The sequence below is a fragment of the Eretmochelys imbricata genome, chromosome 19 (genome assembly GCF_965152235.1).
Source record: "Eretmochelys imbricata isolate rEreImb1 chromosome 19, rEreImb1.hap1, whole genome shotgun sequence".
Taxonomy (NCBI): domain Eukaryota; kingdom Metazoa; phylum Chordata; order Testudines; family Cheloniidae; genus Eretmochelys; species Eretmochelys imbricata.
This window is the reverse complement of record NC_135590.1, coordinates 3725243-3742898: the sequence shown is the minus strand read 5'-3', so window position 1 is coordinate 3742898 and position 17656 is coordinate 3725243. Positions and strand designations below refer to the sequence as shown.

The 17656-nt window shown below is 44.1% G+C and overlaps 1 protein-coding gene across 2 annotated transcripts in view; it reads right to left on the bottom strand.

Moving 5' to 3' along the window:
• KIAA0319L (KIAA0319 like) overlaps positions 1–17656 on the bottom strand; it is a 50712-nt gene that overhangs the window by 10849 nt on the left and 22207 nt on the right. For both annotated transcript variants that reach the window (XM_077837821.1, XM_077837823.1), the window contains 10 exons: positions 12883–13177; positions 9692–9793; positions 8287–8384; positions 7007–7094; positions 5109–5201; positions 4205–4337; positions 2863–3091; positions 2253–2376; positions 1825–1957; positions 656–804 (listed from right to left, as the gene is read on the bottom strand). In XM_077837821.1, the coding sequence (XP_077693947.1) occupies positions 656–804; positions 1825–1957; positions 2253–2376; positions 2863–3091; positions 4205–4337; positions 5109–5201; positions 7007–7094; positions 8287–8384; positions 9692–9793; positions 12883–13177 (1444 nt within the window). The remainder of the gene's footprint in view (positions 1–655; positions 805–1824; positions 1958–2252; positions 2377–2862; positions 3092–4204; positions 4338–5108; positions 5202–7006; positions 7095–8286; positions 8385–9691; positions 9794–12882; positions 13178–17656) is intronic.

The window sequence follows — 17656 nt, the reverse complement described above, 5'->3', positions numbered from 1 at the left end:
CTCATTATGCCTTGTGTGAAAACAACATTTTATCAGGCTTCAATTCAAGTCCTTTTCATTTCAGTTCAAGTCCCTTCATTCTTGTATTAGGAGACAGGGAGAACAAAAGCTCCTGATCTCCCTTTCTCTAGGCCATTCATTATTTTGTAGCCTTGTATCATGTCCCCTTATAGTCCTCTCTAAACTGAACACTCCCATGGTTTCAATCTCTCTTCAAATGAGAGATTTTCAAGGCCCCTAGCCTTTTCTTCTTCTTACTATATTTATTTATTTGTATCATCATAGTGCCTAAGATGGACCAGGACCCCAGTGTGCTAGGTGCTGTACAAACAGAACAAAAAAAGTTCTTGCCCTTCTCTGAATACCCTCCAACGCCAAATATCCTTTTTGACATGGGGTAACCATGTATGTCATAACCTACAGTATGCCAGGTGAGGGCAAACCACTGCTTTGTATAATGACATTAGAACAGTTCCCGTATTATTCTCCATCCCGTTCCTTAGGCATTTTGTTTGCGCGCCCCCCACATCCTTTTTTTTTTTTTTTTTTGAAGAACAGCTGCACACTGGGCAGTGGCCTTCACTGATTGCTCTCAGTGATTGCACAGGTCTTTCTTCTCAGACGTTAACTGTAACATCAGCACAACTGGACACACCTTCTTTGACGATGACATTAACTGAGCTTTCGCTTTGCAAGCTCCTTTCATCTTTGACAGTCAGTGTGAATTCGTATGTTCCAACCTGAAGCCCAGTTACAGTAGCAATGCTGCTGTTGACATTCTCCAGTTTTACACCATCCGGGCCCCTAGCCAAAACAAAAGAGCATTAGTCTGTGCCTGTGGACCTGGGATCGGATCTCACACTGATGAACAGGGGAGTTACACTAACAACGGTAAGTGTAGTTACCAGGTAATATCCCTGCTCCTCAGCAGGAGACAAGATACCTGAGCATATAAAGAAAATTTATTTCTTCCAACCTCAGGCAATAAGACACTAAAATGGGTAAATCCTACATACAGTATATTCTGAACAGTCTCGGGGGGTCTAGTGCAAATTAAATGTTGTGCCAAACACTCCCCAGGGCAAAAGTGCTTTATTAGTATTTACCGAATGCAGGTGACTGCTAGAAAAAACAGCTTCGTGGTAATTGCACAATGAGCAAACAACAGTGAAAATACTATAGCAATTACAGCTCTTTTTACAGTCGAAACTTCGCACATAGCTTGCGCTGTTGGGCTAACACAAAACCAAAAGTTACATTTAAAAGTTGTCCATAGGCTTTGCCCTAAATTCCAAAAAATAATCAGAGCCTCTTAGGGGAAGCCTGACACAATGATCAAAATTAACAGGGCTGCAGGAGAAGAAGTGCTATCTCTGCTCACGCTTGTGTTGCAAGAGGACCCCATTTAAAACAAAAAGGAGCTTCTGTTATCCCAGATTCTCATTTACACTGTTGGTGTAAAGGGGCTTTTTAAAGTGGGTGAGGTCCCTTTACACTACCAGAACCGTAGTATAAATGAGCTTAGAATGGAATTGGGCTTAAAGAGTTTAATGCTAAGGCCAGGATATTTCCAGCGTTTAAACAAAACTGGGCACAGGCCTTGCTGGAGCCCTTTGGTTCATATGTTACTTATGCTTAGGGCTCCAGCAAGGCCTATATTGGGGCTCTCCTCCAATTAATAGCCAAATCCTGGTTCCACTGTAGTTATTGGCAAAACTCCCATTGAATTCAATGGGACCAAGATTTTGACCCTGGTATTTTTTTAAAACTAAAGTTTAAAGTCACAGATATTCCCAACAGAAGGATCTGGGATGTGATACAGACCGTGTTTTTTCCCAGAGGAAGGAGACTATTTTCTGGTCGTCTGAGCTCTTGCTGCCATCTAGCATGGTGCTGTCCACAGGGAGGGTCAGTTCTTTATCTGGGCCAGCATCTGCTTTGGGGGGCTTATTATTCTCTGGAAAATAATTTGGGGACAACAAAAGAAGAGGAGATGGAATTAAACATGCTGCTTGTTCTGTAAGGCAAAGTTTAGGATTGTTTCCCCATAAATACCCAATTGAATAGAAGCCTCAGACAAGATAGCTGGATAGATAGTATTAATCCCATCTTACACTGCGAGAAAGTGCAGCACAGAGCGGTGGTGAAGTGACAGTCAAATCAGAAGTATGTTGGGAGAAGTGAGAGTTAGCAACAGCAATCTTGCCTGCCATGCCTTGCAACAGCACTGCTTAGTAATAAGGGGAACTTACCAGGCTGGACTATCACAGTGACCTCAGCGGTGGACTGGTGGCCTGCAGAATCAGTCACCGTTAGCTGGTAGGTGTAATCACCTTCTTGCATTGCAGAGAGCTGTAATATTGGTGTCCTCACGCCCTTTGAGAAAACAAGCTAATGCATTACAATGGCTCCTTTCACTGAAGGGATCAGAGATATGAAGGTCCAGAACCAGTATTAACTATCCTCGGTAGAAACTGGCTGCTTATTATCATTAATCACATATATGGAGCCATAGGTATGCATGGCATCAAACAGATATGTAGTGTCCAAGGAGCTTACAACCCAACTTGCAAGTGAACATAACCTCAACACCTCAGAGCATGATGGGATAGTGGAGCGACATACCGAGAGGAAAGGGAGAAGACTTGATTAAACTTGGCTGTTAGTTCAACCACCGAACCTGACGTGATCTTAAAATGTATTTAGGTTTAGACATATATTAATATTTAATCAACACATAGGCTTGCCCAGATTATGAGAGATATTTCTGCATACAAACTGGACCTTTAAATGACAACTAGCAAACATCACAGCACAATGGATAAGCATCATGTAGGGTATTAGTGGGAAACCTCTACTTACCTGCATCTCCATCACCTTTCCTTTGCTATTGGGGCTGAGTAACCATTCGTAGCTGACAATGCTATGATCATCAGTGCTCTGGTTCCCGTACAAGGTGATAGAATTTTGAGGAAGCGTGATCACTTGGTTTGGGCCTGCGTTTGCCACTGGAGGATAATCCACTTCTTTATTCACAGTCAAGCTGGCAGTGGTAGAGTTGCTGGCACCATCTGAATCCTCTACTGTTAGGCTAAAGACCAAAAAGGAAAAACAGAAAGGTTAGGGCTATGAGCGAAGAGCTCAAATGCAAAGGGATGAAACAGTCTGGATTTAACTGAGGGGTTAGAAATCTAGAACTAGCTTAGTATGGGATTGAAGTGTTTGCCTTTGAGGGGGAGGGGGAGCAAACACAGTTTAAGTCTACTGTGCACTTGCAAAATGAGTATCACAGAAACGTGTAATTATAAGGGCAGAGCAAGGCATTCCACAACCAAATCCACCCCCCTCCTAATATCTATCAGCTAGTTACAAATGCAAAGAAATCCCCACGAAACAAGATTTTTCCAACATGCTGTTAAAGTCACACCCATTGTACTGAAAATCCAGAGCTCCTGCCAGTTTTAAAAGCATATGTTCATTTCAGGTATTTATCATTACACCCCACCATTAATCCTGTGGTGACAGCATTCCTTCTTAAGCAGAAAAAAGGCACAAAGTGGAATAGTTTTCTACTAAACCTTCAACCCCAGCGTGTACCAGGTAACACACATTACGCCACCGTATATAAAAGGTATTGTTCTGTTCATGTGTGTATGAGTTATATCAGGTGTCATTTTATTAATTAGATCCACTGCTGTGTTTAGCACTGACGCCACAGCAAATTATAGATCAAAGGAAATAAATATACCCTCCTTTTTCCAAGCAGATGTCAAAATAAAGTCAACTGCTACATAACTATCCAGAGATTTGTATAAATACGTAAGTCTAAAAACAATTTTTCACTAGTGAACACATTACATTTAGAGAGAATACTGTATTTAACTAATCAATTTCCTCCTGAATGTAGAATAATCTATTTTTGTATTTTAAGACATTTTAGTAGCTCTGTTATACTAAATTCTCCTTTTCCTGCAATGGTCTTATATGAATTCTACAAGTTAAAAAAAAAAAAAGAAAAAAGTCAGCCAGCTATTTTTTAATCTTTACTCAAGTGAAATATAGTATAAACCTCTATTTGCAACTGACCAGAAAGTTCCTGGATTTGTTCTGCTATCTTTTGCAACCCAGACTGATGTAATCAGGTATAAAACTAAAGAGATTCATATGGAACCTGGACTAATGAACTGCTATATGCAAAACTTACCTGAATGTGTAATTCCCAGGTACCAAGTTGGTCAGTTTCAATATGGCAGTGTCAGTCGATACCTTCTCTTCCCGTAGTGGCCCCTTCAATTCTTCCCAATGGAAACTGACAATTTTATCATCATCAGTGCTTTCTAATTCAATTAAAAAAACATGAGTTAGGAATCTGGCTTTATGAGGGCACATTTCAAATAAAGAGCTTTAATTTGTTCTTTACACACAAGTTTGGAGAGTGGAGTTTTTTGTCCCAGTCTCTAGTTGTAGATCTTTCTCTATTATACTGGTTTGGTCAAATTGCATATGCCATACACTGTTTTTGTAGACACACACATCCCACTTTTCCCAGGAAAAAGATACTGGTTTTTGGCAGGCAATGAGACAAAACTGAACAAGTTTAAAAGGAAAGCTTGGCAGAGCTTCAACAACAACAACAACAACAAAATCAATAGCGCTTATGCTGGTTAATTGATATGCTTGCAGCTTAACACACAAGACCACCAATTTTGAATAGACTCATTTGATTCTTTGTACTTCAGTTGAAACCAGGAAATATAGTTGGGCTGTAACTCTTCTGCGTCGTCCCGTTTCAGTGGACTCCCCGGGGCAAGTGCCCCCAGGAGGGGGACCTTGTATTTAAGCCGATGCGTGCAGAATGGAGAGAGAAATCGGCAATAACGACCAGTAGCTGTGCTGTCCTTGCCTCAAGCTAACAGGAATTACAGGGAAAGCCTAAAAAATAATTAGGATGAGTTAACCAAGTCCCCAGGTTACGAACTGGTTCTTTCCACAGAAATGTGGCACAAAGGGACACATCTATTCCATCTTAATGTGACACAGAGTCTGCTCATTGCCAGAGTGGACAGCCAGCCTCAGCTTGCTGGATTACATGTGATTAGGGTACTCACGGCTGCCATCAATGACAGTAGAGGTGGTCGGCAGGGAAATCTCTTGGGATTGTGGTGACACAATAGCCACAGGAGGCTGATTCACACGAGGCTCTGCAACAACAACAGCGCTGTGACAATGTTGTTTACAGGCAGATCAATGGTACAAACGTAAGACAAGGAACTCTGCAAAACTGTTCAGATTGTCCACTAGGGGCTGCTAAAGACAGACATGCAACACATTCCTTCCACTCTTTGCAACCCTATGCCCACTCAGTTTGCTGATAGAATTGCCTCGATGATCCAGCCTCAGAAAGACCAAGAGAAGAGAGGTCCAAAGTACAGTTGCGAGGCATGGTCACTCCCCTAGACTGCTGATAACAACAACAGGTCTGTGATAATCCTGCAATGATTACAGCTCCCAGCCCTGATCTTCCTTGGGATTGGACACTGCACAATCCAGTTATTTACACATCAGCCTGAGGTGGTGTGCTACAGATGGTGGGTTCTAAAATAAAGAAGGGAACAAGCAGGCTATGACATGAAGCCAGGGCTCACATAGGGATTATGATATCGTCTTGTCACGTCACCTCTAGAGCATCCGGCATTCAGAATGTGGTGTTTTCTAACAGGCTGGCACCTGTGATCACTCAAATGAGTTCAGCCACTACTCTGAAAAAGGAGCAATTTAACAAATCTGCTAGGTGAGCTGCAGGTTCACTGTTTACACTCAAATTGACCTGAGAAAATACGTAGTCTAAGGCAGCGGTTCTCAACCAGGAGTCCACAAGCAGGTTTCAGGGGGTCCGCCAAGCAGGACCAATGTTAGACTTGCTGGGGCCCAGGGCAGAAAGCCGGAGTCGCACTGAATAGGGCTGGAGCCTGGGGCCCTGAGCCAGCCACCTGGGGCTGAAGCAGAAGCCTGAGCAACTTAGCTTCACGGTGCTCCCTGTGGCATAGGGCCATGGGCAATTGCCCAGCTTGCTACCCCTTAACGCCAGCTCTGGCTTTTATAGGCAGAAAACCAGTTACTGTGGCATCGGTGGGCCGTGGAGTTTTTAGAGCATGTTTTTTTTTGGGGGGGGGGGGGGTCTCCGAAAGAAAAAGGTTGACAACCCCTGGTCTAAGGGGACATCCAATAATATTTAAAAGTCTACATCTACCCTCTTACAAATTTTTGGGGAGGCGAGAATACTGCTTTTTCTTACAAAGTTCAAGGGAAAAAGGTCTTTGAAGCTCAAGAAAAGGTTCTCTTGTATAAACAAGGGAGACACAGAATGTTCAATGTACTTGCAAGAACGGGTCAGGGAGTTCAAAACTCTGATCTGCTGAAGCCCAACCTAACATCCCTCAACCTTTTCCACCTCTGGAAGCAGTCCTTTATCTGGAAACAAAGACTTCGCCAACAATATTTCACAGAGTTTATTGTATACACAACATAAGCCTGCTGCACAAACAAAATCTTTGTAAAGTATCCTGTTGCCTAGAATGAGATTTGATTTAAACTGGCTGCAGATGGGGCTGATACTTATTACTATAAGGGGAAAAACCCAAGGAGCTTCAAAGCACAGGCTTCATCTCCCATCCCTGCTGCCCTAGGTTTTATCCCTGATGCAACTAGTCTCTGTTGGAGTGGTGCTTTTCCCAGGAGCACGAGTTTGCTAAGTATTTCTGCAGCAGTGCTCCAGTCCTTTCATCGTATAATATTAGTTTTCAATAGGTTTGCACTCAGGATAGCATAGCTATGTATACAGGAGGTAGTTTTTCATTTCAGAAAGTAATTTCTTTCTCTCTCATACATCCCCCCCACCCCAATGAATTCTTACTATATTAAGCCAAAACCAAGCCCAGCAAACAAAATACCATAATACAGCTGCCAAATTAAACTTGTAGGGACACAATCCAGCCACTGAACTTACTTGGGTTAACTGTCACATTCACGTAACCTTCCCCATGTGCTTTTCCCCCATCAACTATTACTTTGAATTCATACAGACCAACGGTGAGCTGGAAAGGAAATGGAAGAAGTTACACAACTTCAAGGCAGTGACAATCTGCCAGGAGCCATTAAGAGGTCAGACTATTATCTTGCATCCTGATACATTGTTAGCAGCACAGAGCAGAGGAAACTATGTTGTGGTCCATATATGCAAGGCAGAGGGTTCTGCTCCAAGGCAACTTGAGGCATCTTTCGTCTCAACAACTCCATCATAAATTAAAAGGCTGATATTTCCCATTGCTACTGATGATATAGGGCTCTCAACCAGGCTAGATTTTCTAGCAATACCTGACGACCAACAGAAGAGGCATTACAGAGCTCAATTCAGGTCTCCTGGCCAAAACACAGGGCCTATTTAAGAGGTGAGAAAAAGTTTACATAGGGGATCCTCCTCCATTCAGCCTTCATGGACAAACGGATTGTGCCCATAATATGGTTCAGCCAAGGGTCCCTTCACTTCTCTAAACCCCCAAAAGTCTGGAATTGCATGTGTGTGGGCAGAAGAAATGGTTAAATGCTGAGGCTATAAGCTGGATGGCAACTGTGGGGCTAAGGGGGGGGAGGGACCCTGCGTGCTGCTACGGCTAAAGCTCTGGTCTTTCTGAGTGCAGTGCTGGAGCAGAATTGATGCTTCTCACAGGAATCTCCCAGTAAAAGCAGCATTACATTTTCATGCACTGTTTAAAATAGCCCTCTTGTTAAAGATTCCCCACATCTCTGTGGAAAAGAATGATCCTTTCAATTTGCTATAAAACACCTTAAAAGCAAAGGCCAGGGAGCTAGTGTCATTAATAACTGTGCAGCACCCCAAATCCTGGCAAGACGGGGGAGTGTGTAAAAGGGAGCTTTAAAAATAATCTAACCACAGACCAGCTTCAGGGGAAAAGCAATCAAGGCATTCTCTTGAATTTTATTGTTAGCTGCCATTTTAGAGTTTTACATTCTGCTCGTAGACAGCATTGAGGCTCTTAAATCTGTCCATTCTTTATCACAGGTTTTACTGCACTACATTCAGCTCTTTATAAAACATTTATCTAAAAGTCTTTGGCTGAAACACCGGCAGCCTGCCTGTCATGCAATTTCCTATTCATTCTGAAATAGCGTGCAAGTCCTTGGTGGCTGACAAGGTCTCTGCCTTCTCTGCTAGAGTGTGTCACCCTGCATTACACACAGCAGGATACTAAGCAGTCAGAGCTTCACCTTAGATAACTTGAGGGTCTGGGAGTGTTTGCCTTCCATCTCTCCACTGTAGTCTTTTGGGTGAGTAATCAGCCCCCAGTCATAGGAGTAGCTGGTTCCTAAAGAAAGGAGAATTTCAGAGTCCACACAATTAAAGGAGCGTTTAAAAAAAAAAAAGAAAGAGGCAAGTGCAGGAGCTCAGATTCCCATCGACTGGCATTGAAGACCCACTAACTCCTCACAGAAAATGTTGAAGTGACAATCACTCCCAAACCTGCTCTCTCTGGAGACTACACACCTGCAGTGTCTGTATTTCTGCTCCTTGCTCTTATAGGAGGCAGCAAGGTCTAATGGCTAGGACAAGGGACTCACTGGGAGACAATGGTCAAATTGTATTTTTCTATGCCTCAGCTAATTCCCCTGTAAAAAAACTTCATCACCTTTAGGTAGAACTCAGACTCTCAGCTGAAGCACAATATGTAACTGCAAAGCATTATTATTATTATTATTATTATTATTAGGACAAAGGATGTTTATATTTCAGGTGGAGGAAATAAACAAGAACAGCTGAGTTCAAGGAGCAAGTCTCTCATCTGTTTGCAAACACTGTAATGCAATGTCACAGTACAGTTCTGTAAAAGTTATGTTGTCAGAGATGTAGGACTTCAGTTTAGTGGAGAAAGTTCTCAAGAAAGCAAGATTCCATTTCCGTGCAAACTTCCATCCCAGTGAACAGCAAAATGCTCTCTGGATTAACGGTTTTCCAGAGTATTCTGTAATATGTCAGCAGTCAGCTAGAGGAAGGTCTACAGTCTGGCAATCCAGGACAACAAAAACTCACTCCAGACAAATAAATATTTTCACTGCCCATGGGGTAAACTGCTGACCCGGATTAAAAATTCCTGATCAGTACATCAGATCTTAAGCTGAAAATGAGACGTGGCCTTCTCTTTCTTTTAAACCCTGTCACTTCACTGAATTACTCCTAAGGCTCAGCTCAGCTATTTGTTCCTTCTTGTGCCTAAGTCTGTACGGCTACAAGAGAAAATTGTGACAGGCATGTGTGTGTGTCATTCAGCAAAAACTAACAACCATGTTGTCCTGCGAAGGGGAAAAATATTAATCTAAAACCAGGTTTTCCTCGCTTGCTCAGCAGTTCTTTAAAACAATGGTCTTCTCTCAGAGATTGTCACACACTCATGAGCAAGAAGAATATCCTCATTCTTGCTGAGCGAAAACAAGTCTCAGCAGAACTTACTGCATTCAGCTCCTCATTTCTGACCCAGACCATACTGCCATGTGAACTGTAGAGAAGGACTACATTTAGATGGGAGAGTTTCAAGATTTTCCCTATTTAACAAGGCACTTATCTCTTGTTTGTCACTTCATTGGGAGCTCTAAATGCGCGGCGATGATGAAGTCTTACCCGTTGGTGGTTCAGGAAGGACAAATGCATTTAACTGAACTTCATTCTTTGGCAGGGTCACTTGGACATTGTTTCCTGCAGAAACTACCAGCTCCTTCATAACTGTTAAAAGGAACAGGAAAAAAATTACATACATAAAGAGAACTTCGGCTTCTGAGCTTGTGGAATAAAAGCCAGCTACAAAATAGCTGTATTTTGCAAACATCCCATCACTCAGTGCCACTTCAGGTTTCTGTCTAGTACCTGAATGCAGAAACACTAAGGGGCCTTCACAATTGTGAGGGAAGCCTAGAATTATTCAGTTACACAGTGTCTCCAAAGAGAGGGAGGTAACTTCTGCTGCTTTTCTGAGGAGCTGAAATGGGACCCTCTTGCTCTGTACAGAGACCTCTATTCAACCCAGTCCAACAGGGATGAGAAGGACTCAGCAGATAGGTTTTCAGGAAAGAACCCAGATGCTCTTGTATGGAAGGGGGAAGACAAGAACTGCTATTTACTGAACTGCAATTTCAGATCTTTACAGATATATGAAGAATTCAAAGTATTCTCAGCTGAAAAAAATAAAAGCTTCTTGCAGGCTAACAGATTTTCTAAAACAAGCTGCACACATTCCACTTTCATGCTTTTCTCACCCTAAATACAAGGGTGTTTCACTTTGATTTTTCCTCTCATTTCTTAATCAGGAAGAAAAGATCAGCAGCATTTCTCATCCATTTCTTTACAAAGCTGACTCATAAGAACGGCCATACTGAATCAGACCAAAGGTCCATCTAGCCCAGTATCCTGTCTTCCGACAGTGGCCAATGCCAGATGCCCTACAGGGAATGAACAGAACAGGTCATCATCAAGTGATTCATCCCCTGTCACCCATTCCCAGCTTCTGGCAAACAGAGGCTAGGGACACCATCCCTGCACATCCTGGCTAATAGCCATTGATGGGCCTATCCTCCATTAATTTATCTAGTTCTTTTTTTAATCCTGTTATAGTTTTGGTCTTCACAACATTCTCTGGCAAGGAGTTCCTCAGGTTGACTGTGCATTGTGTGAAAAAATATTTCCTTTTGTTTGTTTTAAACCTGCTGCCTATTAATTTCATTGGTGACACCCTAGTTCTTGTGTTAAGAGAAGGAAAAATAACACTTCCTTATTTATTTTCTCCACAAAAGTCATGATTTTATAGATCTCTATCATATCCCCCCTTAGTCGTCTCTCTTCCAAGCTGAAAAGTCCCAGTCTTATTAATCGCTCCTCATATGGCAGCCATTCCATACCCCTAACAATTTCTGTTGCCCTTTCCTAAACCTTTCCAATTCCAATATATCTTTTTTGAGATGGGGCAACCACATCTGCATGCAGAATTCAAGATGTGGGCGTACTGTGGATTTATAGAGGCAATATGATATTTTCTGTCTTATTATCTATCCCTTTTTTAATGATTCCCAATGTTCTGTTTGCTTTTTTGACTGTCCATTTTTGGACTTGCACATTGAGTGGATGTTTTCAGAGAACTATCCACAATGACTCCAAGATCTCTCTCTTGAGGGTTAACAGCTAATTTAGACCCCATCATTTTATATGTACAGAGAGATGAAAAGAGAGGACTAATTTTGTTCTTAAAGGTGACTTGATAAAGGTAGGGGAAAATGGGATTTGTGGCCTTTTCTGGTTCTTTACTATGTACAAAGACCTGAAAGGCAATTACTTTTCTCAGAGTATTTTTTGCTCTCCCCACATTTTTTAAAAAAATCTGGGGGGGGGGGGGGGGGGGGGAGAACACATTAAGAAAAAGAAGTCTGTTCTTCCCTGAGACCTTATTGGGATCTCAGAGTGGTACACTGGGAGCTATTTTAAAAAGTTAGGGAGGCTGAATATTTAAACTCTCATCTGTTTATTAGTTAAATAGTTAACGAAAGAAACCCAGAACAAAAGTTCTAAAAGAGTAAAACTTCCTTCTCCTCTCAATTACTTAACCTCTTGCGATGTCACAATTCCACTAGTTCTCCAATCACACAGAGTGTCTCCCAGAGGAAAAGGAGATCTGGATTTCTAACAGAAAAATAATGCCTCCAACCCTTTTTTGAAAATAACTTTTCAGGTTTTCTTTATACTTCATAAAAGAGCAGCAAGACGCCAGTCAAATGTTTGCCTATGAAGGTCACTTTTCAGACATTGAAGAATATATTAACTCCAACACTAGTGGGGGGAGGAATTTATTAAAAAAAGATTAGTAAACTGGTTAGTTCAGATAGCCAATTGGCTTTTTGCCAATTATCGAAGTACATAGCATTTCCTTTCCGCGAAGCCATCTGTTCCATTTTCAGGGGCAAAATACACCCTAAATTTATAAGAATTCAGCTTTGGGTCTTTCCAAGAACTGAATTTAGTGAATTTTGTTGTACTGCAGCTAGTCACACCAGGTGAGCAACACACAATGCTCTGTGTATATGCACAGATCCTCACAGAAGAAGCTAGTGAGTCAAGTTTGGTTTATCCTAGTGTTGTTTGTGGTTCTTTTGTTATTTTACACATTCTGTAATGATCACCCTTAGGAACACCTGTGTGAATGGAAACATGACACTCTGCTGCAGAGTAAGACATGGCTAACGGACAAGAGTACTGCTTCTGCATGACTGAACTATACGTTGACATTTCCGGGGGGGAAAGTCATACCCCATTATGGGCAACCACCTTACCAAATCAAATGAGGGATTTACACTTAGCTTGATGGAGGGCCATGTACTGTAGATAGTTGCTGATACAAGGTTTCATGCCACTACATCTTATGTCAGATCTCTATTCCCATTACAGTACCAGAGACATTATCACTCCTTCTGAGCTGCACTTGGAGAAAAGATTCAGTAGACATATAGAGATCTGTAATTCCAAATCAGGATCCCATCCCATAGCCTCACAGTCTCTGCCAGGGGCCCCAATGGGCCGTTCAGGGATTGTCATGGGACTATACCAGAAGCCCTCAGGAGGGCCTATGGTATGGGACCCATGCCAGGACCCCCAGGATGGGCCAAAGGCCCCAACCAACATACATGTTGGAAGAGGACCCCCCAATACTCTCTTGGAGAAACTATTCAGGTACTGCCCCACAGTGGTGGCTTTACTGTGGTTTAATGTCTCATCAGTCTCTCAGTGGGATATTCTGGTTTTGGAAGGTGCTGCGGAGTAAACACACTCACCTGGCACTGGCATAGGGGTGCTTGATGACATGGCAGAGATAGCCTGGACGGTGGTAACACTGTCGTTGGTGGGGACACCGGTGGGCAGAGTGGTAACGGTCTGCACCTTCATCGTGTTTTTCCCCTGCAGAGCACTGATCGTAGGGAGAATCTCCTCTAAGGAAAGAGGCTGGATGGAAGTGTCGTTTGACTGCTTGGGTTTCTCAGCTTTGCCAGTGGCAGTCAAACCCAGCGCTATGGGGCTGGAGAACGTAGCCAGCACTGGGAGTTCTGATGTGGATGTTCCTGCATGAGCCTGGAAAGAAGAGAATGTCTCAATCTGAAACTGGATGCCAATTTAGTTTTCAAACTCAAACGGACCCCAAATTCCCCTCATATCTGCACAGTATCAAATGCCTGCAAGATATTCACACGTTCCTCCTAAAATTAGGGAGGAACGAAGCCCCCTATACCTATTCTCCTATTGATAGGAAGCTTTTGCAGCTCCCTCCCCTTTCTTCCAACATGGCTACTATCTGTTTTTGCCCACCCTCACTTCCCCCTTGGCTCTTTCTCCAGAATAGCTAGGTTGTTTCCAGCTCAGCTGCACATAGCTTAGTCCCTTTATATCTACATACATCAGCTATTGTGGCATATCAGGTGCTATGGCAGACTCCATAGAAGACGCTGGGGTGTCTGTAAGTCTTAAATGAGCAGAGCGACAGCAGAATAAGCTGAAGACACTAAAGCAGGGAACCAGATTTCCCTCTGGTAATTTGTCCGTCACATATTCCTATTTCTGAAGCTGCGATGTGGGCAGGTATGAAGGAGGAGGATTCTACCGGCATCTTTTTGATTTAAGAATCACTCATTGCAGCAGAGAGTTATTGATTTTAGACTGCCCCTAAAAGAGGTAATCCGTGCCTTGAACGACCTGCACTCAAACAGCTATGTGAACATCAGAAACTATTTGGGGAAGGGGGATCAGAAAACTTGTACACATCCCCCACCACCCCCCGCATACCATGCAGCATGAGTCAGTTTATGACAAATAATCAAAGCAGACAAAAACAAATTTCCTTTCTTTCATTAGAAATTCCTTCTACAGCACCTAGCTCCACTCTGGTTAGTAGCCTGCAAGGTAACTCCCGGACATTTCAACTTTAACTGGGTTTATCTGTAGAGTACCTCTGCATTTGTTGAGCAAATGCAGTTTCAATAATATCTGCTGAACACTTAAAATGCAGCACTTCACCATCTTTGATTTGGAACCAGTTTTGTAACTGAATTACCCCATCACTGACTCAACTGGTACAGTTGGGTCAAAAGGTTAAACCAAAGAAAGGCACTCATGACTTTAATACCACGTTACTGGCATTCAGTCTGGGCAATGGACGCTGCAGAACTGCATTGCCACGCGTCCTAGTAGCTAGATTAGACTAGAGAGAACATTTTAATACCACAGGTAAAAAAAAAAAAAAAAAAGAAAAAAGGAGTACTTGTGGCACCTTAGAGACTAACCAATTTATTTGAGCATAAGCTTTCGTGAGCTACAGCACACTTCATTGATGTGATAAAGGTGCTACAAGTACTCCTTTTCTTTTTGCGAATACAGACTAACACGGCTGTTACTCTGAAACAGGTAAAAAAGAAGCCCTTGAACATACACTCCGAAACAGCCAGCCAATGCTAATACCAGGGGAGGAAGGTTGGCCTTGTGGTTCAGGCTTTTCTGCAAAACTCCCTCTCCTTGCAGTGTTGGGTAGGTCACTTATACCTGCTCTGTCTCAGTTTCCTCATCCCCAATGCAAGGGTGAAGAACTATATTTGTTCCTGTGTTTAAAGTACTTTCAGCTCCATTGACAGAAGAGACAAGGGTAAAGCACTATTAATGTTATGTGCAAAGAAAGATTCTCTCCACTTTCTTACCAGTTAACGGGCTCTCATGCTTCAGTGAAGCTACAGATTCTTTGCACTAAAGAAGCTGGTAAATCTTGGGACATGCTACTCTGTAGCAGTCCTCATTCACAGTCTGAACATGGCCAACAGTAGCTTCTGTTAACATGCACAAATGGGCTTCCCTAACTGCGGGGGGGGCAATAGCTGGCATGCATATTCCAATTCTGGCACCAGACCACCCAGCCACTAAGTACATTAATCAGAAGGGGTATTTCTGAATGGTTCTCCAGGCACTTGTGGATCACCGTTGGCATTTCACAGACATTAACGCAGGCTGGTCTGGAAAGGTGCACGACGCGTGCATCTTTCGGAACACTGGCCTGTTCAGGAAGCTGCAAGCAGGGACTTTCTTGATCACTGTAGGAGAAGTCGAAATGCCCACTCTGATCCTGGGAGACCCTGCCTACCCCTTAATGCCATGGCTTATGAAGCCATATACGGGGAACCTTGACAGCAGCAAGGAGCGGTTAACAACAGGCTGAGCAAATGCAGAATGACTGTTGAGTGTGCTTTTGGCCATTTAAAGGCCTGCTGGCACTGCCTCTATGAGAGGCTGGACCTGGCTGATGACAATATTCCTATGCTTACAGCCACATGCTGTACACTCCATAATATTTGTGAAGGGAAGGGTGAAAGCTTCACTCAGGGCTGGACTGCTGAGGCTCAGAGCCTGGAGGCTGAATTTGAACAGTCAGAGACCAGGGCTATTAGAGGGGCGCAGTGCAGGGCCATAAGGATCAGGGATGCCTTGAGGCAGCAATCTGAAGCAGAAAGTCACTAACATTTGTTGCTATGCTCAGGAGGGCAGTGCTTGTAATGCTAGGAGGTGATTGGTGCAGACGATGCCCTGTGAAGGTTTAAGAAAATTGCCTGTTGCTTTGCAGGGCTCTGTTTGCTTTCAAACCAAAACAATTCTTTTATTAAAAACAACCACCGGAGGAGAGAGACAAACAAAAAAGCACGTCAGCACTGTGGGAGACAGGGGGAAGGGAGGGTCCCAGTAGGAGGTGGGGTCCTGTGAAATTTTGTGTATGTCCAGGTATCATATGCAACCTTGTCCTTTGGAGTACAGTGCAGCGGGTCCTGTACTTCGGCAGGGCTAAACTGCAGAGGGACGGGTGTTGAGTGCAGTGGGTACTGAGAGTCCACAGGGCTGGACCGTGACAGGGCAGGAGTGGAACGCAGCGGGTACAGACTGGAGCCAGGAGATTGATAAGAGTGTGTTGGCAGTATCTGGAGGAGCATGAGGAAGAGTTTTGCAACAGCAGCTGTAGGGGTGGGCAGGCATGGAGCTGCTCGGTTTGCAGTGTTAGTAGTGCCTGGAGTCTGTCTGCTTGGTGCTCCATAACCTTTAAGAGTCACTCTGTGGCTTCGTTCTGGCGCACCGTGTTCTCCTTTCAGTTCCTCTTCTCACTGTCCCGCCACTCCTTCAATTCTTGTTTTTCGGCCGCGGAGTTTATCATGACATCACGCAGGAAGTCCTCTTTAGTTCTTCGTGGCCGCTTTCTAATTCTGTGCGGCCGTTCAACCGGCGATAAGAAAGAGGGAGGCTAGGCTCCCAAGCTCATATCTGTGAAGCCAAAATGCAGCATTTTACAGAAGCAGTATTGTTTGCAACATACAGGCCACTGATTCAGTGATTTAAAACACAGCCACTACTCACATACCTGTCACTAACTGACTTACCCCAGGCAAGCACACATGAGCCACAAGACCCCCAAAATGGTGAGTAACCGTAGGGGCAAGGAAATCAGTGTTCCAGGACCGTACTGTACACTGGGCATGTGGCTCTTGGGGAGAGCCAGCACTGTAGAGGGGGCCTTATCATTACTGTCCCCACATTTTCCACAGGCTGTGCTCATTATGGAAGATATCTTGCTGCTGAGGGTGAGCAGGGAATCAAGGGAGGGTCTTCTCCAAGACTGTGGCTTCTGCCCTGGACCTTATGCGGCTTGTCTGTGTGCAGCCATGTTCTCCCTCCCAGTGACGGTAGAGTGACATGGGAAAGTTACCCTTAATGAGGCAAGAAAAAGCAGGTCTGCCAAAGAACCTGCAGCAGCGGATTGCCCAGTATTTCCATGAGAGTTTCGTGGAGATCTCTGAGGCAGATTCCCGTGAAGTGAGGGAATCAATCAACACCTGGTTCTGCCTTTCAGACTAGGCACGTGGTGGTATGCGCATCATACGGACACAAGCCTACTTTCTGCAGCCCTCCTGCCCCCAACAACTCGCTTCAGTGATTCCCAAAATCAAAGCCACTTACCAGGCGCCTCCACTCCTGTTTGCGCTTTGCCAAGCTCTAACACTGGCTAGCCTCCTCCGGGGTAGAGAAGAGCTCCTGGCTGCATGCATCTCTGACTTCCGAGTCATCCTCTGCCTCTTGGTCCCCCTCCGCCTCCTCATCCAAGATTTCCTCCTCCTGGCTCGGTCCACTCTCAACTGGCATGCGAGCCACCGAAGCATCCACAGGGGCCTTTGCAGTGGAGGTGGGGTTGCCACCAAGTGTTGCGTCCAGCTCTTTGTAGAACCATGGGTGCAGCACCGGAGTGGTGGTTTGCCTCCCGCACCTTGTGGTAGGTGTTCCGCAGCTCCTTCACTTTCACCTTGCACTGCAATGTGTCCGGATCACGGCCCCTTTCCGTCATGCATCGTGACATCTGTCTGTATGTATCATAATTCCTATGGCTGGAGCGCAGCTGAGACTGGACAGCCTCCTCTCCCCAAATGCTGATGAGGTCCAGCAGCTCGACATTGTTCCAAGCGGGAGATTGTCTGGTGCATGAGCAGGCATAATAACCTGGAAAGATGTGCTGAGACCACTGCATTTGACACCGAG